We start from the raw sequence: 24547 nt of genomic DNA on the forward strand, positions 1-24547 counted from the left end.
CACAAGTAACTGGATGGGAAGGGCAACATCTTCAATGCCATTGTGGATTACTGTTAAAATCTTGTCTTGTCTCGTTCTCGTGGACCCAAGCTCGTGCATTGTCTTGTCTCATGTGTTGGGTGTCCTGTGATACCCCTAGCAATTAACATTAAAAAGGTTTTGCATTTAATTTGGGGTTTTGTATTTTTTTTTGGCTCACTCCAAACGCTCACATTGAAAGTAATACGACTCCAGCTACTACTATGTTCTATTGTCTGTGTGTGTGTGTGTGTGTGTGTGTGTGTGTGTGTGTGTGTGTGTGTGTGTGTGTGTGTGCGCACGCGTGTGCGCATGCGTGTGTGCAGCATGTAAGAGTGTAAAAATTCAGTTTCCTTCTTCAGGGCAGCTTATAAACGATTGCATTCTTTTTTTTTTTTTAAGATGGCTTATGTAGTCATGAGTCCAATAAGAAGGGCCAGCAATACACTCATTATTTCCTGGTGAGTGTGCAATGCGGCCCATAACATGAGCTGTTAAGATTTCACCATTTCAGAAAAGGAAAAAAAAGTAACAAGGCATACATTGTCATCACTTTGACTCATTCTAAGTCAAGTGTAATGTGGCTGGAAGCGTGTGTGTAAACAGAACAATTAATCCATTCTACAAAGATGTGTTGAATAATAATACTTGTGGTGGCAGTTCAGGTAAAAGGCAGCAATTAGCCTGTGAACATTTCATTTTAGCAAGAACCTGAAAAGAGCTGCAGTGCTGCGTTAACAATTCCGTGTTGAAACACCATTTCCATTCCCCAAGCTTTTCACGATCAAACTTTTTTCCATCTGGTTTTATAGAAGAACATGTCAAGTGTGCATCGATACGACCATGAGGGTGCAGCTGAATACATCCGAAGGAAGGATAATAAGCCTCCTATTGTGTATTCCAGTGAGGTGGTTTTAAGGTGCACAAGTTGAGGATGGTAGAGTTTTCTTCATCTCGGGATGGAACAAAAAGCCCTCGTGCACGTGTATACACTACACTACACGCTCCTTTTGACTCACCAGGGCGCCCTTGCCCACCTGGGGGCGTCTGATGACATGTACTTTTAATTTTGCCTTTGTATGTAACACACAGCCGTCATCCCCACGCTGCTCTCCAAAGACATGTTCTTCTTCAAGTGGTAATGAAGGCAACAGAAATAACTCACCCCTCTCTCCCTCCGCGCTCAACCTTCTCCACCCCCACTTTAACCCTCTCCCGCAGCCCCATGAAGCGACTGAAAGCTCCTCCATCCTTCCCGTCTTATGGTCTGTTTACATGGCAACCACTTTTAATTGAATACTGTTTTCGCTGTCATGCCAGCTTTTGAAACGGGTGTCAAAGACGTCCACGTGAGACCCCTTTAGCTGAAAAAGAAGAAAATGAGATCACGTGTGTCCCCAGAGCCAAATCTGTCATCACCCTCACTTGCTTGCTCCATTGAGAGGAGATCAAACGCTCACTTTGGAAGTTGTGGCTTTTCATGACCCCCTTCCTCACGGGCACGATAGCAGGCTTCGCTACAGATTTACCCCCCACTTGGTTCCCTAAGTCCAGTTCTGGTTGGATTTTGGTAATGAAGAACATAGATCCAGATAATCGCTGGAGTTTGGCTTTTCAAACCAATATGCATTCAAAAGACTAATACATCCGCATCACAAAAACGCCTCGTCAAAAAAAATCTGACCTCACAAATCGCTCGGCGTTATATTTGTCTCCCGCCGTATCACTGCACACTGTCACCTCTCCATCCTTGTGTATGTGACAAAGACACTCACATCCTCTTCCGCTGTGGAACACACATGTAAACAAGATGGCCACAGTGCTCCGTCGCAGAAGAAGATGCGAAAGTCTTTGTCACATACACAAGAATGGAGAGGCAAATATAACGCAGAGGGATTTGTGAGGTCTGATTTTGCAAATGTATTACTCTTTTGAACGCATTTTTTTTGACAAGCAAAACTCCTTACTTGTGTAACCCCAGCAACTACCTGGAAATACGTTCTTCATCATCCAAATCTGACCAGAACTGGACTTAGGGGACCAAGAGGGGTTTAAGTCGCTTTTGATGGACTACACTGCTGATGGTGATGTCATACAACTTCATGTCAAAAAATCCGAACTATCACTTTAAAGTCCTTCACTTGAGGCAGGATGTCATCCCCAACCAGCAAAGTTAATTTGCATTAAAGCTACACTCACGCACACGCACAAAAGTAGGGCTTACTAAAAGCACTGTCTAGATTCAAGATTCAAGATTCAAGAGTTTTATTGTCAAATGCACAGTTAAACTGGTGGTTCTGCTATGCATTGAAATTCTTTTTTCTGAACACAAGAAAATCAATAAGAACATAAGAAATAAGAATAAATACCAATAAATTAAGCAACAACAACAGAAGAGACATTAATACAAATAAATAAATAAAAGTGCTATGAGTGTGTGCGTGTGTTGCGTGCGGCGTGTGTGAGTGCTTTGTTGAGAAGCCTGATGGCCTGTGGGTAAAAGCTGTTTGCCAGCCTTGTGGTCCTGGACTTCAAACTCCTGTAGCGTCTGCCTGACGGTAGGAGTGTGAATAATGAGTGTTGTGGATGTGTGCTGTCCTTGATGAGGTTGTGTGTTCTTCGTAGGACTCTAGTTTTATAAATGTCTTGCTGTGAGGGGAGGGCTGCCCCAACAATGTTCCGTGAGGTGTTGATCACCCGCTGGAGTGCCTTCCTATCACGTGTTGTACAGTTACCGTACCAAACAGTGATGGAGGCGGTAAGGACACTTTCCATAGTGCATCTGTAGAAGCAGGATTGTGGTGGACATGCCAAATTTCCTCAGTCTCCTCAGGAAGTACAGTCTCCTTTGGGACTTCTTCATAATTTGTTGGGTGTTGTGAGACCAGGTGAGGTCCTCGCTGATGTGTGTGCCAAGGAACTTGAAGGTTTTAACCCTCTCCACCTCAGTCTCATCAATAAACAGGGGTCTATGCGGCTCCTTTTCCCTTGTTCTTGGGTCGATGATCATCTCTTTAGTCTTATCTGTACTGAGATGGAGATTGTTATCACGACACCAAGCTATGAGGTCCGCCACCTCTCTTCTGTATGATGTTTCAACACCACCAGTGATCAGGCCGATGACTGTAGTGTCATCCGCAAATTAAAGATGCGGGAATGTTGTACATTCCCGCATCAGTGCTAACATGCTATTACACTACAATACACTATTGTGGGACCTGTGGCACGTATTTAAAATGGGTGAAAACCACTAACATACGGGATGAGCGATTGCCTTCATGATGCGACACGCACAGGTTGGGTGCTCGTGCTCAAGCCCACACCTCAAACAAGTCAAGCGACCCGGGACTTGAGGTGTCTAGACACACATGATGACTTCTGTGTGTGGCGTATGCTACATACAGGACGTAAAGAACAAACTCTTAGAGGCTAATAAAGTATCTTTCTCTACTAAAATTGGCTGGAATGGGAACACTCGGATGGCGCCTGCATCCCCAAGTCAGGAATGCACGGACGCCTCCTCCCTCCCTGTGGCGGCGATGAGTATCTCCATCACGTAACAGCATGTGTTCTCTTCATCCATCAGTGATGATAACACCATGCCTCTTCCTCCACCCCCACCTCCTTCACTACCGCTTTCCATTATATTGTTCTTTTTTTTCTCGACAAGCAGAAAACGTGACACAAGGAAAGCGAGAGAAATGCACGTCTTCGGGGAGTGCTCAAATGTGTGTCTCTTTGGCGTGTTTGTGTGCGTGTGCATGTGCATGTGTGGGCGAACATGGCGGATAAGCCGATAATATTTCTATTTTGGATCGAGAAAAGGAAACTGGGAGCTGGTTCTCTGGTGGCGGAAGACGGAGGCGTCCTGCCAGCTGGTCGGATGCAAACTGAAAAGACCATATGTGGGTGTTGTGCGTGTGCTCTGCGTGCGTGTGTGTATGTGCGAGGGGGTGTATGTGGTAAAGAACAAAAATATAATGCTATTGTGTGAGAATACATGCTTCTTAGCATGCATATATTGCAGGGGTGTCCAAAGTGTGGCCTGGAGGCCATTTGCAGCCCGCTGCTATTTTTTCATTGGCCCACGGATCATACTAAAAATATCATTTAACAAGAAAAAAAAAAATTGAACAACCAGCAGTGTAATATTAACTCATTCAATACCAAAGATGTAGTTATCCATTTTGTGTTGACACAGCTCCCCACTTACTCATTTCACTTCAGAATAATTTTAAGCCATAAAAACGGCCACAAGGTGGCAGATGTGCATTTGATAAAAGCTCGTCAGAGATCATATGGACGGAAAAAACACACGACAGGAAGGAGGAAGTGAGAGAGCTTGGAGGAGTGTAGCGTGCAGAAGGTTTACGCACTGTAGGGACATTTTAACTCGCGCACACGTGTGCACACATACACATAGTTCTGTTGCAAATGTGAAAATTGTAAATAGTTCATGGTGTTATATTTGTAAATAAATTGTCATTTTGATGTAAAACAACCCCTTTTTGTGTTTATGTTGGTATAGTTCAGGGGTGTCAAACTCATCTTCATTGAGGGCCACATCGCAGTTACGGCTGCCCTCAGAGGGCCACTTTTAACTGTCAATTTTTATGAATCTAAATATGAATATAACCTCATAACATTATTACACAGTTGCCCATGCATTAGATTATTATATTTTTACTAACAAATTGATGGATAACTTGCTTCGAAATGAGAAGTGAAGTGAGAATGTCATGGTGACAAGCAGACATTCAAGTATTTGTTTTTGAAAAATGCTTGGAATATCTTGCTGCGTGATTAGATAATACTGACGTTTAGAAGAACCGCATGCAGTGCAATTTTTCTGTCAAAATGACAGATCAAATACATTTAGAAGGGCAAAGGTGAAGTACATTATTGACATGCATCATTCCAAGGGTTTCATGGGCCGCATAAAATGATGTGTTTGACACCTGTGGTATAGTTGTGTAGATATTTGAGCTGTCACAAAAGCAAAGTGACAGTTATGCTTGAAATGTATCTTGTCACAAAAAGCTTTTTTTTTGTTGAGAACTGATATTTTCCTGAAACTTACCTATGTTCGACTTCTGATTACTAAAGAACAGAAAAAGGTAGAAACAAACTTTTTTTCCTGAAGAAAGACCGGAGTCTAATCTTTCTTTCGGTAGGTTCCATGTTTATATAGCTATAGAATACAATATTCTGTGTGCTTTGAAAGATCAGTCAAAATCGTCTAAAACAGGGGTCTCAAACTCGCGGCCCGTGGGCCATTTGCAGCCCACCAAATCGTATCTTGCGGCCCACGACTGGACATCAAAGAGTAGTGTAACTGCAGCCCGCAACATCCGGGCAAGCTCAGTGTTACTTCCATACTTACAGGGGGCAAATAAACACCAACACTGAACTAACAGTGGTGTATCACATGGGCCGTTATTGTGAGCCATGTATTGTGAATTGTATCGTATCGTGAGGTACCCTGAGATCCCCAGCCCTACTCCCAATACTTGATGCGGCCCAGCCTCACCCAGACTCTCCCTCCAGTGGCCCCCAGTGAAATTGAGTTTGAGACCCCTGGTCTAAAACGACCGGTACTGAAGGGGTCGTCTTTTAAAAAATGGCTAGAATTGAATGAGTTAAATGTCTTGTATTCTTTACGGTATGATATGAAATACACCTATTTTTCAAATTTACCAGACATTATTTGGTGAATCTGCAAAGTATCGGAGCCTGAATTTTATTCGGTATTGGGTTGGAAACAAAATCAGTGGTTGAGGGAAAACTGGGGCTTAAGAAAAACAAGTTTTGACTGTAGCGTGAAGGTGATTAGCATCACAAATGCCTTTCATTTTTTAATGTTCCTAATTATCATACAAGTGCAAAAAGAAGCAAAGATAGCTGCACTGTCGCTACTAAAAAGTAAAACAATACAGCTAAGTGGTGAATGTGGTTCTGAAATAAAGCACAGAGGAAGGCTGAGAGCGCGGCTGCTGGTGCAAGCAGAGAGAGTGTGATCTAACCAGGCACACAAACACAAAGCACAGCGAGGTAATGTCCACAAGAGAAGCAACGCCATCAGCATCCGCATCCACAACCTAAAGCGCAAATGGTTCCTTCTCGGCAGTCGACAGCCATGATTCTCTAACATGATCACAAAGCTCATTCTGGTGCTTTTAAAGCAGCCTAAAATCAGCACAAACTTGTGAAAGTGCTCTCCCGGTTGTTTTCAGAAAAGTACTAAGTCCAATTCCAAAAAGTTTTTCCCCTTTCAAAATGCGCAGCAACGACAGTTTTTTTGTGTGTGTGTGTCTGATGAAAAATTACACCTGCGCCTGCTACAAATTACTTTCTTATATAAGCCACAGTCAATATCAGGGAAAAAGAAGTTTCCAGAAGCAGAGGCAGTGTTCTTTGTCCTCCCTAAAGAACTCAAAAAATATCTGCCTTTAAAAACCAGTCGTTTACTTCTTTTGACATTAGTATGACAGTAAGTAGACGTCAAGCACGCCCCACCAACTGCTTTTACTTTAGATTACCCTGATTTAGTTGTAAAGTACAGTTCAACCTTGGTTAGCGTTTCTCATATTATGACTTTTAATAAATAATGTCTTTTTTCTTCAATATTTCAACTTTAGACAAATACAATGATGTTATTTCTCCTCACAACATTATGCCGTTATTCTCTTAAAATTACAACTTTTTCTTGTTAAAAGAATAATGCATTTTTTCTATCATACTTCAGCTCTATGCTACTAAAATGACATTATTTGTCTTCATAATATTAAAATTTTATTCTCATAAAATTGTGACTTTTTTCCTCTCATTAGAATGCAATTTCTATTCTTAATATTTGGACTTTTATTCTTTTTAACAGCTCTTTTTCTGCAAAATTATTTTAAAAAATAATTACAACTTTATTTGTTGTTTTGTTTGTTTTTCATCATTTCACAACTTTTAATGAATAACATCTCTTTTCTTTAATATTTGAACTTTAGGCAACTGTTATTTTTACTCATAATATTCCGAAGTTCTTGACTTTTTCTTCTTAAATTAAATCTTTTTTCTTAATATTTTAACTTTATTGTTGTAAAATTACAAGTTATCTTTAATTATAGTTTTTAGAATGTACAGTGGGCCAATAAAAACTCACGCAGTGTATTAACTCATTCAGGACCAAAGACATATTTATATGTTTTTATAAACCCAAATGCCAGATCCCAACAACGTATTTAGACGTCTTTTACATTTTTCTTGCTCGAGAGGCAAAAAGGGGTTGATGATATAACTCCCCACTAATGCCTCCCAGCAATTTTAAGTCATAAAAGCGGCCACAACGTGGCAGGAGTGCATTTGATAAGAGCTCGGCAGAGATCATGGGAACGGAAAAATCATACATGACAGGAAGGAGGAAGTGAGAGAGCTTGGAAGAGAGCTTGTGGCGTGCAGAAGGCCACGCGCACACGCGTGCACACGCGTGCACACACATAGTTCAGTTCCAAATGTGAAAATAGTAAATAGTTCATGGTGTTATATTTATAAATACATTTTTACTTTGATGTAAAACAACCCCTTTCTGAGTGGTTTATGCTGGTATACTGTAGTTGTTTAGATATTTTAGCTGTCACAAAAGCAAAAAATATTTGTGTCAAATTGAAAGTTATGCTTGAAATGTATCTTTTCACAAAAAGTTTTCTAGTTGGGAATTGACATTTTCCTGAAACTTAGCTATGTTCTACTGCTGATTACTAAAGAACGGAAAAAAGTACGAACAAACTTTTTTTTCTGATGAAAGACGAGAGTCTAATGTTTCTTTTGGTAGGTTCCATGTTTATATAACCATAGAACACAATATTCTGTGTGCCTTGAAATATCAAAAATCGTCTAAAATGGCCGCTACTGAAGGGGTCGTCTTTTGAAAAATGGGATTGAATGAGTTAATAAAGCTTTTATGGTGGCCACGGATTAACCCTGGCACAGATGACTTCCATTTTTCATAATTTTCTATAGGAAATCATTAAAAATGTGACCATTTCAGAGGTCAACCGTGAGTGTGTTGTGTTCCACTGTGCAGTGGGATTTAGATTAGGACCTGTGCAAGACAGAATGAAAGGAATGACAACAAGGTTCGCTAAAATTGGTGCCATTTTTTTCTCGCTTTGTTATGAAAATAAATATTTGAAAACTATTTGTAGTGCTTGTTTAGTATGCTGTGTGAAAGTGCTGAAATAAAAACAGCAGACATGATAATGAAGTGCAAATGAACAGAAGAAAACGGGCAGCGCATTAGAGAACAGAAGTAAAAACAAATCTGGCTTTTTTTTCAGACTAGTAATGTTGTCTCGTGACTCATTAAGGTCATTTAAGTGCGTGTGTGTTAGGTACTTCCCTGTGTGTGTGTGTGTGTGTGTGTGTGTGTGTGTGTGTGTGTGTGTGTGTGTGTGTGTGTGGTACCTCTTCGGAACCGGACTTGGCCAAGTAGATGGCGCTGCGCTGGCAGCCTTCATCCAAGCACACGGGAAGGAGGTGGTCCTGGTAGCCGTCGCCATCTGCCAAAAATCGAAACGCAAAACATAGATCAGTAAAAAGACAGTCGACTCAAGGGACAAACTATTTTAATACATTTTTTAAACTAGCATTGGTTTGTATTTTTACTATGCAAGAGATATTTTTACAGCTTGGCGTCGTTCCTGGCAGCATAGGACCACTTCCTGTTCCCCCCCTCGCATGCGAGTTGGACCAGAGGAACTTGCTTTCTTCGCCTCCCGCAAACACACATCCAAGCAGGAGTTGCCTTGTTTGATGCCTTTTTCTTTTTTACCCGTTTCCCAGACGTTCATTTATTTGTGGCCTGCCACAATTACAACTGGACCGCCACAGATAAATTTGGCACTACCTGTTTGCCCTCGCTCACAAACACATTATAATAAGATTACAACTCTTGTTGTTAGCATGTTAACACACCTCATACACACATTCTACAGCTGGCTTGCTCACGCATTAGAACGCGTGTTTATCAATATATATATAATATTACCTTTAAAATCAGCGTACACTTACACTTACCGGCTGCACAAAATGAACAACCCCTGTAGGTCAATAACATGTTGTGTTGCTAAGTAAGTAAGTAAGTAAAAAACAGATAGAAGATAATGCCGCACATTTCTTATGAGACACACCAGACAGCTCTGTTTGGTGCTGTTTGGTCTGCAACTACCAGACATTAAGCAAAATTACTTTTTAATTATGTTCTAACAGTGGTATGTGTGCTGAGAGCCTGTTGATGAGCCCACACACACCCACACAAAATGTTAACCAGGCTTTGCTACATATCTTGAAATAAAGCCATGAAGCCTGGAGATCTGCCAACTATCACCTATTACGTATAATTCTTTTAATTATGTTCTAACAGTGATATGTTTGCCTAGAGCCTTAAAGTACAAAACCTAAAAATCATACCCAGACTTCGCTACACATCGTAAAATAAAGCCTAGCAGCATGCCAACTATGACCTATTTTGGGAAAATACCTTTTCAAGATGACCAGTGATGTGTTTGCCTACAGCCTTAATACACAAAAACAAAAAATCTTAACTATCTAACCAACTATCATCTATTATGCAAAATGACTTTTAAATTATCATCTAACAGTGATATTTGTCCTGAGAGCCTGCTTAAAAACATTTTAAAAAAACCATCACCACCAGGCTTCGCTGCACATCTTTAAATAAAGCCTGGAGCTCTGCCAACTATCATCTATTATGCAAAAATACTTTTTAATTATCATCTAACAGTGATATGTTTCCTGAGAGCTTGCTTATAAACATAAAAAACCCATCACCAGGCTTCGCTACACATCTTTATATAAAGCCTGGAGCTCTGCCAATTATCATCTATTATGTAAAATCACTTTATAATTATGGTCTTACAGTGATATGTGTCCCAAGAGACTGTTCACGAACGCACACACATACACAAATCCTAACCAGGGTTCGCTATATATCTTTAAATAAAGCGTGGAGCTCTGCCAACTATAATCTATTATGAAAAACTAGTTTTTAATTATAATCTTAACAATTATAATAATAAACAGTGATATGTGTCCCTAGTGCCTAAAGCACACAAAAAACAACCAGGCTTTGCTACACATCTTAAAATAAAACCTGGAACTATGCCAACTATGGAAACGGTTGAACTATCACCAATTCTGACAAATTACTTTTTAATGATGATCTGACAGTGCTACGTGTCCCAAGAGCCTGTTTATGAACATGAAAAAAAAAACAAAAATCTTCACCAGGCTTCGCTACACATCTTTAAATAAGCTGTAGCTCTGCCAACTATTACCTATTACTTATTAATGATCATCCAACAGTGATATGTGTCCCTAGCGCCTACACACACACAAACACAAAAATCTTAACCAGGCTTTGCTACACATCTTAAAATGGAGCCTGAAGCTCTACAACTATCCGTCAGTCATGTTGTTTTTTTGTGATGCTGCTGTTTAAATGTGACTGTTGATGTAATCCACAAGAGCATATTCAACAGTTTATCATGATATACAGGTACAACTACACCTATTCCAAGTTCATCCATGTCTGGGAAAACCAAAGTATCCTGTTTTCTCAAGGTCATGCAAGGGTTAATCATCCAAAATAATCTACCCTATCAAGAAGAAAAAGAAGGTGAAAATGAAATCACTGCGGTGACTTATTGATTAAGAGTGAGCAATGCTTTAAGGCCATGTTTGAAAAGTGGGGCTCAGTTCTGCTTCTTGTTTTGCAGCTCACGTGGACTCACCAGGCCCAAATTCAGGACCAAATGCTTGTCTCTTCATCTACTGGGTGATTTGTAGCCATGGAGACGCGTGGGTTTAGATGCCAAGCTATTTGTTACGAGGAGGGAAAGATCCAAGATGAGCGAGATGCACAATTAAAGCTACTGTAATTTAGTCCCACTCGGGTAGACACTCGCCATCTTGTCTCTAGTGTTCACCGTCCAATGCACGCACACGCACACAGTGTCCCACCTGCCCTTTCCTCCATGAATCCCTTCTTTCATCTATCTTTTATCCGTCTCCCTTTCATTCCCACTATGCCCTCCGTCACCCGTCTCCTCGCTCTCCTCTGTCAGTCTTCCTTCTTCCCTACACCCCTCCCATCCCGTCCCCTGCCTCAAGTGTCACTGTCCATATTTACTGCTCTTTGTTCACTCCTTCCCTCATGCTGAGCGCTTTTTATCTTGTCCTCCTGCTGACGAGGCAAGATGGAGATTGTGGCGACGGAGGGAATGCAGCTGCGGTATGGCTTGGAATGAAGACGGCAGTGAGGAGGGAAAGGATGAGGCGGGACGGGTTGCGGCAGAAAATGACTGGGAAAAGGTATTGCTAATTGATGAATGAATAATGATTCCATTATTAACTAGATTACCATTGAAATGTTATTTTATTCATGTGATTTAATTCATCTTAATTAATCTTAACTGAAATTTGGAATTTACAATTTAAAATTAAATTCATTAAATTAAATAAAATGTATTAAATACAATAACAAATAATATTTTAATTAAAATATGTATTAATTAATGCCATTTTATTTTGTTAATATACTTTAATTTAAGTCATTTTAATTCATCTTAACTGAAATTTAACATTTTAAGTTCAATTTTAATTTAAGGTGAAAGGTCTTGTGGTAGATAAGCAGGTTGCCATAGTTTTTCTGAAGCAGAGTGGAAGATATTCCATTCCTAACAATTCCAACAAGCCTCCATACGCCCTGTGTCCAATCCCACCCTTTCTGCCTCCCGCCTTCCTTCTGTCTCCTTCCGAACCCAATCATTTTTACTCCTTTCTAGGAACCTCCTTCCTCCCCGCCTTCCATCTCGTACAAGTATAGTACAATGAAATTAATGAAAAACTTTTTTTTTTAATGAAAAAAGTAAATTAAAATGTTTAAATTTAAATTTTAATCCTTATTGTCTTGCTCTGCTTTCAAGAAACTTCCATTGGTCTTTCTGCCGTTTTTCATGGGAGGTCCCGGAAGGACTGCTGAAAACAAAACACATGGCACGCTCACTGACGTGACACTACATTCTGGAAAGAGAATAGCGCCAGTTAAAAGACAAGTTCATTCATTTATGCGATCGCTCCTCCCGCGAGCTGATGAAAGATAGCCAGCGAGGCTCGCCGTTTGCGTCGGTCGAACCAGGGTGGCGGAACCATCTCGCCCTAGCCAGCGAGGCTGACTGTGGGACGGGAAAAGCCGGGAGGAACAGTCAGTTGTCATGACGAGTCATACATGCATAACAACATCAGATCCTGAGGCTCAGAGTTCAACCTGTAACTAAGAAAACTGTAAGCTGCGGTAACCTGACAGACCCTTGGGAACCTGATTCCAATCACTTACAATCAGCCTGTGTTGAGAACTCTTTGTCACAAAATGCATCCTTTCTGTGTAGCCTGTGCTACTGTGTGACATAAACACCAAAAGGTGGCGCTATTATTAAGTTTTACAAAGTTTGACTGCATAAATCGGACTGGGTTGAAATTTCTCACATACGCAGTCAATGCGCTCCACAAAACGGCCACTGTAACTTTAGGGTGTTGTTTTACTCGAGTCATCATTAAATTTGGTACACATCTTTAAGGGACTGACAAGAACGTGTGTGTAAAATTTGAGTAAGATTGCTTGAAAAACAAGGCCGCCATCAAAAACATCTTTATAGGCGCACGGGCGGGACTTAGCAACTAAATGTCCATAAGTCATTGGCCACTTGTCTAATTACTATAGAAAGCATTTTGACCAAAAATATAATTTATAGTCATGGGAAAATGTGTGTATTTAAATTGTTTTGGGCCCGACTTCCCTTCAGTCTAATCATTATACCACCATTGACAGGCTTGACAAAAGTCTGAACCATTAATCACCACTTAAGCACCATTCCCATCACTAAATCCCGACACACCAGAGATTGCAGTTACATGTACACCTAACGTCTATTTCAAGTGCTAACTAGTGTGGCAATAAGTGGCCTCTCTTAATGGAGAGTGCTACTTAAGGATAATACTGGAGTTATTGAAACAAGGAGAGTTTGGTATAGGACACTGGCATTTGAATCAAATTGCAACTTAGGATGTGTAAATTGTTTTTTTTCTGAACCAGAGTCATCTGCATATGAAGTGGGCAAGCAACAAATATATATACATTTGGTGGTGTTACTTAATTTATTGATGCATGTGTTTAGGAAATCGTCCGGTCACGGAGCACTGGACCAGCTCTAGGCCCTTGCAAGGGTACTGAAGGGTACATGGGAGTGTGCCCGACCAGTCCACATACGCTTTGTGGACTTTGTGGAAAAGGCATTTGACCGTGCCCCTCACCTTTGGGGGGGTGCTCCTGGAGTACGGGCTTGGTGGCATGGTACTATATGCCATTCGGTCCTTGTACAAACGGAGCAGGAGCCTGGTTTGCATTGCCAGCAGTAAGTCCGCCAAGTCTGCCCTTTGTCACCGATTCTGTTCATAATTTTTATGGACAGAATTTCTAAGTGCAACCAAGCTGTCGAGAGGGTCAAGCCTGAGGATCTCATCCCTGCTCTTTGCAGACGATGAGGTCCTGATGGCCACATCAGGCTGTGACCTTCTGCGTTTACTGGGGCGGACCGTTGTGGTGAAGAGAGAGCTGAGCCGGAAGGCAAAGCTCTCAATTTGCTGGTCAATCGATGTTCCCACCCTCACCTATGGTCATAACTGAAAGAACGAGGTCGCGGATACCAGCGGCTGAGTTTCCTCTGTAGGGTGTCTGGACTCACCCTCAGAGATAGGGTGAAGAGCTCGGTCATCTGGGAGAAGCCCAGAGTAGAGCCGCTGCTCTTTCACATCAAGAGGTGGCTCGGGCATGTAGTCCGGATGCCTCCCGGACGCCTCCCTGGTGAGGTGTTCCAGGCATGCCCAACCGGGAGGAGGCCCGGGGCAGACCTACAACACGCTGGCCTGGGAATGTCCTCTTGGTCGAACTGGATGAGGTAGCCGGAGATAAGGAAATCTGGGCATCCCCACTGAGACTGTTGCCCCTGCGACCCACACCCAGATCAGCGCAAGAAAATGGAATGTTTAGGAAATGTGACACAAAGAGTGATGCATAATGAAGATGACTTAATATCATTATTCCACAAAATCACAGCTAATCTTTTTTTATTAACCATTTAATTTCCCTTCAGGGATGATAATTAGTAGAATAAATAACATGTACTAGTAGCATAGTTAAGTACCGCATTGTCTTGACTGTGCATCTGTGATTGGTAGCTACCATGGGAGTAGAAGTAAATTAGGAGTCTTGCTCAAGGCAACGTATTGACATTTTGTGCATCATAGTGATTTTGATGACTATGCTCCGTCTGCTTGAAATAAACAAGAAAAAAAAGTAAGACATCTGCCTCTGGTGACAACTACCTGAGCAGCACTGCACTGAAAGACGTGATGGAGAACCTAAGCTTGCGAAAAGCCAAGTGAGTGAGTCTAGTCGAGCGGATGAAAGGCTGACAAGAGAAGGAGACAAACACAAAGCTGTAATGACGCAGGGAGGGATAAAACATGAGCGAGGAGGATGAGGAGGGAGGCCGACAGAAAGGGAAGAGAGGTGGAGAGGTTGCATGTAACGCCATATAGTAAGATAACTCCAAGAGGGGAGGAAGGGAAGAGCAAGAAATAGGCTGCAGCCTGTTCACATGCAGACGCACCTGCACATGCACACGCACACGTTTAAATATCACTTCAAAACACATTTGTGTCTCGCAATCTTCACAGCTCTTCCTATCAGTGGGAGTCTGCGCTTCTGCCACAACCTCCCTCCTTCCAACTCATCTTCCTATACCTGCATGCCTCCCACCGTCTCCTTCCTAGAAGCCTCCTTCAAAGCTTGCCACTTGCCTCCTTCCCTCCAGCACCCATCATTCCTGCCTACCTCCTTCCTACCTGATCATTTCCTAGAGACTCTATACTTGCTGTTGTTTATTTCCCACCAGTGTCTGTCTATTCCTCCCTCTGTCCTTCTTAACCTCCTACTTATTTCCTGCCTCCCTTCCAACCTGACCGGGTTACGGCACCAATTGTTTGGAAAAAGTTTATTCTAATAGCAGTGAAATGAGTCTAGTGGTCTCAAGGACAGTTACAATGTCATTCAAACAGGAGTACATACAAATAATTGTAATGCCAGCGCTGGAGAGATTAGCGACCAACGAAGGTTTTAGGAAAGTGCAATCAATCTCCAAAGAGGAACCCTGTTCTGCTTTCTTTTATGACTGAGAGGTGGCGCAAAGGGTACAAACTTCCCTTTTCTAGTTGTTGTGGTATTTGGCACCAGCCAGTCTAAGTTGAACAAAGATTAAAATGGTGACATATCTAGAAACTATGTGTGTGTGTGTTTGTGTGTGAATGTGTGTGTGTACAGATAAAAACAGGGCACACCTTTTCCAGGTGAAAGGTCTTCTGAGTGTTTGGTTTGGTTTGGTTTGGTTTAGTTTATTTGAACATGAAGGTTACAATGGAATACATCTCATGAATCATTTTTTTTCACAGTTCCACATGTCCAAAAGGAATAGGAAGAAGCAAAGCTTATTTAATCCTACCCCCCATCCATTCTACATTTAGTACAGTACATGTAGTTCACTTCCTGCATTCCATGTCATGTTTTCTGTGATAGTCAGGATAACACATAATAGATAACGGTAAGACCCCCCCCCCCCCCCCCCCAAAAAAAATTATATATATACATATACATTAATAATAATAATAATAATAATAATAATAATAAATAAATGTTTAAAATAAATATGAATAAAGAACATTTTTTTAAACAAAAAAAAAACAAAAAAATAACAAACCTGACAGAACATCATTGTGATGATCAAGACTCTTCTGCCTTGTATTTAGCAAACATCAACTGCTTGTATTGTTTTTTTAATTTGCTCATTTCTGTACTTTGTTTGAGTTCCTTACTCAATCTGTTCCATAATTTAATTCCACACACGGAAATGCTGTGGGTTTTCAGCATAGTTCTCGCATATAAACGTTTTAAGTTTAATTTTCCTCTAAGATCAAATTTCTCCTCTCTGATTGAGAAATACTTTATTAGGTTTTTGGGTAACGAGTTATTAACTTTATACAAAAATTATATATATATATATATATATATATATATATATATATATATAGACACATTAATATTAATAATAATAATAATAATAATAATAATAATAATAATAAATGTTTAAAATAAATATGAAAAGACCTTTTTTTTATAAACCAAAAAAAACAAAAAAAAATGACAAACCTGACAGAATATCATTGTGATGATCAAGACTCTTCTGCCTTGTATTTAGCAAACATCAACTGCTTGTATTGTTTTTTTAATTTGCTCATTTCTGTACTTTGTTTGAGTTCCTTACTCAATCTGTTCCATAATTTAAATCCACACACGGAAATGCTGTGGCTTTTCAGCGTAGTTCTCGCGTATAAATGTTTTAAGTTTAATTTTTTTTTTCATATTTCTCCTCTCTGACTGAGAAATACTTTATTAGGTTTTTGGGTAACGAGTTGTTATTAACTTTAAACATTATTCTAGCGGTTTGAAAGTGTACTAAATCTGCAAATTTTAAAATCTGTGATTTTAAAAATAGAGGGTTTGTATGTTCTCTATACTTGGCATTATGAATTATCCTCACAGATCTTTTTTGCAGTACAGTGAGTGAGTGAAGATTGCTTTTGTAATTATTTCCCATATCTCCACACAATACGTTAGATATGCTAATACTAAGGAACAGTACAGGGTGTGGAGTGATTTTTGGTCAAGAACATATTTTGCTTTATTCAGTATAGCGATATTTCTCACCACCTTTTGTTGTATATATTTAATATGAGATTTCCAACTCATTTTTTCATCTATTACAACCCCAAGGAATTTATATTCCTCCACTTTTTCAAATATCCACTCCATTAATTTGTATTTGGTCGTACGTATCCTTTCTGCTATTACCAAATAGCATTATTTTAGTTTTACTTAAATTCAAGGATAATCTGTTCCTGTCAAACCATGATTTTAATATAACCATTTCATCCTTGACTTTTTAAAATGAGTTCTTGTGTGCTTTCACCAGAACAGAAAGCGGTGGTATCATCCGCGAATAAGACCAATTTTAAGTCCTTTGTTACTTTACAAATGTCGTTGATGTACAAATTAAACAGTTTTGGTCCCAGAATGGACCCCTGGGGTACTCCACACGTGGTGTATAAACTCCCAGATGTATATTCTCCTAGCTTTACAAATTGTTTCTTCTTTGCTAGGTAGCTTTTAACCCAATTCAAAACTAATCCTCTAATTCCGTACCTTTCTAATTTTGAAATTAAGATAGTGTGATTAATTGTATCGAAGGCTTTTGCCAGATCCATGAATACAGCTGCTGTGCATCTTCTATTGTCCATAGCAGTAGTGATTTCCTCCGTGATTTCGATCAGTGCCATAGGAGTTGAAATGTTGGCTCTGTAACCATATTGACTACTAGCAAATAATTCATTCTTATTAATAAATTTGTCCAACCTATTATTAAATAGCTTCTCCACAATTTTAGAGAATTGTGGTAACAAGGAAACTGGCCGATAATTTGTAAATTGGTGTTTGTCTCCTTTTTTGAAAATTGGAACCACCTTGGCTGTTTTCATTTTGCTTGGAAATATTCCAGTCTGAAATGATAAGTTACTAATAATGTAATTATTAGTAATATAATAATAATATAATAATATAATTATTATAAATAACTAATAATACTAATATGTTAACGGGTCTACGATCTCATTGATGACCCTTTTAACTGTTTCCATTTCGATTCCATGACAATCAGTTGATGTTTTTGCCTTAAAATGTTTAACAATGTCAGTGATCTCCTTTTTGGTTACAGCAGTGAGAAACATAGAATTAAGATTCCTATCAATAATATCATTCCCTTCATCAATTGTGTCTTGTTTTGGAATTTCTTCTTCCAGTTTTGGTCCAATATTTACAAAATAATCATTAAACATTTCAACTACCGCATTGATATCATTCCTGTAAGTGTTTCTTGCCAGGGACAGTTCTTATCGTAGAGCTCCATATAAGTGCCAAGGAAGCTGTCATATGCCTCGTCCACATCTGTTGCACTGTAGACCCTCTCCCAACTTTGTTCTTCTAGATCTTTCCTGAAGGCCCGGATGCTGTCCTCTGTACGCAATCTTTGAAAAGTCTTTTTTGCCTCCACCTGTCTTTTATTATAATGTTCATTGTAAATTGTGAACACTGGAAGATGATCACTGATGTCACTAATTAGCAGGCCACTGATGGTGTTGTTATCAAAGTCATTGGTGAATATATTATGGATAAGGGTGGCACAGTGGTCTGTTATTCTGCTTGGTCTAATGATTTTAGGATATAAACTCAAACTATACATTGTATCTGTGAAGTCGTCTATTTCCTTGTACTTGTGTGAGTTCAAAAGGTCAATATTGAAGTCTCCACATATAAAAATAATTTTTTGACCTATGTCTGTAAACGTTGTCTTAATCCAATCCTCAAACATTCCAATCTTTGACTATGGAGTTCTATACACACAACTTATTAACACATTTTTGCTTTTTTCTTTACAGATTTCAATTGTTATACATTATAAAATGTTATCAATGACAAATGACATATTTTTTACCATTTTGTAGTTCAGATGTTTGTCCACGTATACGGCCACACCTCCTCCATTTGAATTGTTCCTGTCTGCACACATCATTTCATATCCTTCCATCTCGAAGTCCATTCCTTTGTTAGCATTGATCCAAGTTTCTGAGATTGCTATTACTTTGAAAGGTTCTTTGAATTGATTCAAATATTGTTTAATATTAGTAAAGTTTGTGTTCAAGCTTCTGCTGTTTATGTGGATGATGGATAACTTGTCGTCGTTGATGAAGCTGTTGTTGTATTGCTCCTCCGTATAATAACAGCAGTCGTTTGTAATGTGAGAGAAAAAATTTAAGTCCGGATCAATGTCTTTTTCCATATCCAATTGTTTTTGATCTGTAAAGTAAAAAGTGTCCAGTTGTAGATCTTCTTGTAGCATATTGAAGCTGTTTTCTTCCATGTTGGGAGACCTCAATATCTTTCTAGGTCCTTGATGTCTTTGACAACAAGAACTCTGGCCTCTGGTCCTCCATTTACTTTGATGAAGATTTTGCGGTTTGCACTCCATGTTCCTTGGATCTTTCCTTGCTTCCTCAGATCACGTGCTTTCTTCGCAATCTCAGCGTTGCGCTTGGTCAGGTGGTCATTCATGTAGACATTTGTTCCTTTCAGCTTCTTTCCCTGTTTCAGCAGAGCAACCTTGTATTTCCTATTAGTGAATTTGACAATGATGACGGGTGTAGTACGGTTCCTACCATACAGTGGGATACAAGTATCAATAGATTGGATGTCTACATCCACCTTCTTTGATTGCAAGAAATCAACAACTTGTTGCTCTGTTGAGGCGACGTCCATTTCATCTGGTTCTTCAGTATTCGCCACTGCTCTGGCATAGGACCTTGGTATGATTGGAAGTCCCGTCACGACCACGTCATTCATTCGCGTGTTCTGATCCATGTCATCTATGGTGTTTTTCAGCTGCTCAATGATTTTATCTTTTTCTTCACCTTCCTTTTTGAGAGTGGCTCCCATTGCAGCATAACTTTCCTGTAATTCTTTATTCTCCACTCTCAGACCTTGCATTTCCTTCCTTAATATCCTCATATCATTTTGCAATGCTTCTCTCTGACCTTGAACTTCCTCTCTCATACCTTGCATTTCTCTTTGCATGACGTTGGAAGACTCTAGCAGACCTCGAATTACTCTATGCGTGGATTTGGAATTCTCCACAAGTAGCTGCAGCTGTTTTCCAAAATCCTCCATGGTTTTCGCCATGGTGTGTTATGTCTCTTTGGTAGATAAGCACTTGCCGTACTTTGTCTAAAACAGAGAGGAAAATGTTCCATTCCTAATAATTCCTAAAGCCTCTACTTCCTGTCTCATTCCCACCTGTCCAAATCCTCCCTGCCCTCTTCCTTCCTTCCTACCTACAACCTTTCACACAAACTCCTTCTTAATCCCCTGTTCCATTCCTACAAGCCTCCATACTTCCTGTTTTGATATCACCCTTCTCCATCCTTCATGCCTCCTCTGAGCCTCCTTCCTACTCTTCTGCTTCCTTTAGTCTCATTCCCTACCCCCTCCTTCTTTACTGCCTCCTCTCTTAAAGCCACCATACATCCCATCACATTTGCCCCAGGCTTCATCCTCCCCACCTTCTTTCCTAACCTGCCTCCTTCCTACCAGACTCCTTCTCAACCCCCTCCTTCATACAAGCCTGCATACGTCGTGTCTCGTCCTCCATGACTCTTCCTACCTTCCTCCACTCTTCCTTCTGACTTGCCTACCTCCTTTCTACCAGACTCCTTAACTTCCCCCCCCTTTCCTACCTGATCCTTTAATAAGCCTCAATGCTTCCAATCTCCTTCTCGCCCGTCCCCACTGCACTCCTCCTTTCTTACCTGCCTCCTTTCTACCAGACTCCTACGAGCATACGTACTTTCTGTCTGCATCCTCCATCCTCCTTGTCTCCTTCCTCCAAGTTTCAAAACTAGATGACGTTCAGAGTTCACACACAGGCAGCAAGTGATGGTGTAACTTGAAAGAAAAGACCTCCATCTGCAGATCAGAGGAGGAGAGGAGGAGGAGAGTGGAGGAGGAGGAGGTGGAGGAGCTGGGTCAAGAAGAATGAAAGATAAGAGAATGTCTCATCCTGGAAGGAAGCTCTCGCTCTCTCTCTCCCTCCCTGAATTTGTCAGATTATAAGAAGCGTGACCCTCGGAGGCCTCCATCCCCGCCAAACGAGGGCAAAGTCTCTAAGTGACACTTCCGAGCCAAAGGGCGTGCAGAAGAGATGGAATTAGATTAAAGCAGTGGAAAGACTTCTTTGTTGACGGCAGCTTCGGATTTGAACAAATAAGGGTTGTGGCCCTTACAGAGGCTGAATTAAACACACACACGCACACGCACACGCACACGCGCACACACACACACACACACGTACACACACACACACACACACACACACACACACACACCGTGGCGAATAGGTCACTTCCCATCTGGCTCACACATTATTGCCAATTTAAGTAGCTGAACTTTGTTTAGTAAATATTTGATGGGCACCCTGAACAGCAAAGGGATTAACAGATTAATCCTGCCACTAAGAATCAGTGTATCATTGTGTGTGTGTGTGTGTGTGTGTGTGTGTGTGTGTGTGTGTGTGTGTGTGTGTGTGTGTGTGTGTGTGCGTGTGCGTGTGCGTGTGTCTTCCATGCAAAAAGTTAATTAGGAATAGTAAAAGCCATTAGCAGCAACACAGGTAAGGGAATAGAGTTATTTATCTGTTTGTATGATAACGGTAACCCCACATTTGGTCGCTGAAACAGAAAAGGAGGTGGTTTTGTAGCCCCGCCCCCTAGCCCTGCAGCATAAATGCAGGCTGCTGAACATAAATTTGAACATGGTCCAAATAAAACTGTGACTTGCGACTGTATTGATTGCTGACGTCTTCCGCTTCCTGGCGTCTGGGCAGCAACATCACATGACTGATATATCAGCACTACCTTGACTGCTTCCCATTAAGTTATTGCTAATGTAGGAATGTTAATCACCTTCTAACAACAAGCCGGCTGGGTTGATGTTAACTCCGTCAAGAGCACCTTTGCGGCGTCCAGGCTGCAGCCGAGAGATTAAGAGAAGCCGGCGGAGATTTGCGGTGGATAAATGTAAAGCTGAGCACAACAATGAATTCCACTGGCCAAGATTGTTTAAGGGGGATAAGATGCTGACAAAAAAAAGTGTGGGCCTGCGTGGGATTGGCGGCGTGTGTCGGTGTGCTGCGCTGCTGTGAGATTAGCCTGTCTGGCGCGGGCGTCGGGAGAAGAAAGTTACAGGATGAGCCAAGTGCACGGCTTTAAAATGCAAGAGGCAGCTTAGAGGACTGAGCCGAGGAACGGGACCAGATTGAGTTTAATCCGGGCCTGTACGAGTCACACTTTCTAAGAAACTTTCGTTTAACTGTTTTGCCTTGCAATCACAATCAAGGGACATGTTACATCTGCAACTGTTGCACTGAAAAGCTTAAAAAAAAAAAAAACACTCACCGAAATCAGCAAAGGAGGACTGGCCCACGGTGGGGAAGGGCGGGTCTTCAGGGAGAACCTCTGCTCGGGTGAAATTGCCATCCTGAGAAGATATGAAACATGGAGTCATTTATTAACCCTACCGATGATAAGAATTATATTCACCATGATCAATAAGGTACACATAATTGTGGTTAATTGGTTCCAGTGATAAGTGAATTTCTGCCAAGTAGGTAGCTTGGCTGCAACAGTAGCCCATGTTAGGGATTATTGTGCCTTCAAACCTGCAATAAAAGCCTGTTGTTCCGGCGATCAAGTCCGGTGCTTGTGTGTCAGTACCATGTCAATGCGTCTTCTGAATGCCTTATATTTGTATTTTATTTCATCTAGCCATTTTTATGCTTGAAAATGCTTCATTTAGGGAAAAAATATGTACAATTTGCTTATATACACTTTTTTTTTTATACTAATAATTAGGGGTGCTCCAATCGATCGGATGATTTCCGTGAAAAAGCACGGTATCGGCGTATGCCAACACTTACTTTATAACACCGATCACCTCCGCCCCCATTGCGGCATCCAGCCTATAGCGACCGTCTTTCACCCTCTTTCCCTTCACAAAGCCACAAAGGCTAACATAGCCAAAACGCTGGACACTCCCCAATGTGTGCGCAGCAGTCGGAAGTCGAAGGTGGCTAGCCCGGAAAGTGATTGGATTCGTCGGACTGGAGGATACAGGGTTTGCATGGGGGACCTGCTGGAGCGCCATCAAGCTGCTCTCGCATCCAAATTGTCCTTAAAGAAGGCGCCTGCCTGATCCTCTAAGTTTCACCGGCGGTTTTGAAAAAGTAATTTAAATATGTTTTTGTCTACCTATAATGGTTCCCCTTTTGTGTCATACAGCCCAGGGGTCACCAACGTGAGCCCACCCACGACCACGTGGCGCCTGCAAGCCTGCTTTTCATTCAGGTTTTCAGTTATTAATGTGAGAAATGTGAGTTGTGAATACCAGCATTTTGTTAATGTTCTGGTAAACCAAGCACATTCACTTTGTTTGGGTCTATCAATAAATCGATTAATCGAACGATAGAATGAAACGAGGTCGATAATTTTGACATGCAGCCTATACGTACAGTATGTCTGTTCCATTTCGTTGTCTCGCTGTACCTCACAGGCTGGATGACAAGAGGGTTCACTCTGCATGTGCCTGTGTGCATTGGTTCTATTGTGGTAACGCAAGCAAACGTGAATATGAATGAAGGCACAAAAGCGATAGTTTCTAAGCCGAATGCCACAGTTCAAGTGTGGATGTGCAGCGAGGCCTTCGTCCCAGCGTTTGGCACTTGCTGGGGCGTTTGATTGGCAAAGTGAATGTATAGGGCCGGGTGGCGCCGGGTGGTGTGCGCTCGCAGACGGTGTCGCCCGCTGCATTGCAAGGGAGGTGCAGCCTTTCGGTGCGTTTGAGGGGCCAGCAATTCCGGAGATGTTGGAGGTGTTTGGCGGATGCAGGTAGCGGTTCCTGAGCTGTGCGGCTGATTAGAGGAGGACGTGTTGAAGCACAATCGGCAAGATTGCATTTTATGCTGCAACTCAGCTATGGTCCGGGTCAAATATGACCCCCTACATTAGTTCAACAATAAACTCACTACATAACTGCGCGTGTGTGTAGGTTTTATTGGAGTGTTTTGTTTTCCCCTTAACAGAGACGGTCTATATATTGTAGCGTTGCCGCTAGCACTTCCTGTTTCCCAGTATGCTTTGCTGTACTGTACTTTTATGACACCATGAGTATGATTGGCCTGTGAAGTGGTGCCCTCCCGCGATTTCAGTGGGGTTGAGAAGTTCATTGTGAGCTGTGTTGTAACTCTGGTTGCAAAATGAGTTACTTCTTCCTCACACTCTTGAGTGCCACAATAGGCAACTTCACACAGGTATACGATACTTGAGTACCATCTAGTGGTTCAAAAAAATTAATGAAAAAAATGGTCTAAAAAAAAAAGTCGATATTATTGATTATCGATGACAATTTATAGCACAATTATTGACCAGCAAAATTTGTTATCGAGACAGGTCTAGTCATCAGTAACGATCGATATCAATCATGGATGATCGTTATCGGCAGCATAAAACCCTGATGGAAGCATTCCTACTCGTAACAGACCAAAACCACAAAACTGCATGATTTTGAATTAATATATTTTTGGGAAAATCACGATGGAGTGAAGCCGCAAAATTCAAAGCGCAAAGTCGCGAGGGATTACTGTACGTCCTATGGGAATGACTGTTTTTAAAATCCAATTCACTGTATTAT

General features: G+C 41.0%; 1 protein-coding gene across 2 annotated transcripts in view; it reads right to left on the minus strand.

The window, feature by feature from the left end:
* Positions 1 to 24547, minus strand: part of itfg1 (integrin alpha FG-GAP repeat containing 1) — a 165597-nt gene that overhangs the window by 93862 nt on the left and 47188 nt on the right. Inside the window, exons 8-10 of one of the 2 annotated variants that reach the window (XM_054771194.1) lie at positions 22258 to 22339; positions 20652 to 20825; positions 8473 to 8567 (exon numbers count right to left, since the gene is read on the minus strand). In XM_054771194.1, coding sequence (XP_054627169.1) covers positions 8473 to 8567; positions 20652 to 20825; positions 22258 to 22339 — 351 coding nt within the window. The remainder of the gene's footprint in view (positions 1 to 8472; positions 8568 to 20651; positions 20826 to 22257; positions 22340 to 24547) is intronic. The other variant, XM_054771195.1, reaches the window with a different exon arrangement.

This window comes from Dunckerocampus dactyliophorus, chromosome 3 (genome assembly GCF_027744805.1).
Source record: "Dunckerocampus dactyliophorus isolate RoL2022-P2 chromosome 3, RoL_Ddac_1.1, whole genome shotgun sequence".
NCBI lineage: Eukaryota > Metazoa > Chordata > Actinopteri > Syngnathiformes > Syngnathidae > Dunckerocampus > Dunckerocampus dactyliophorus.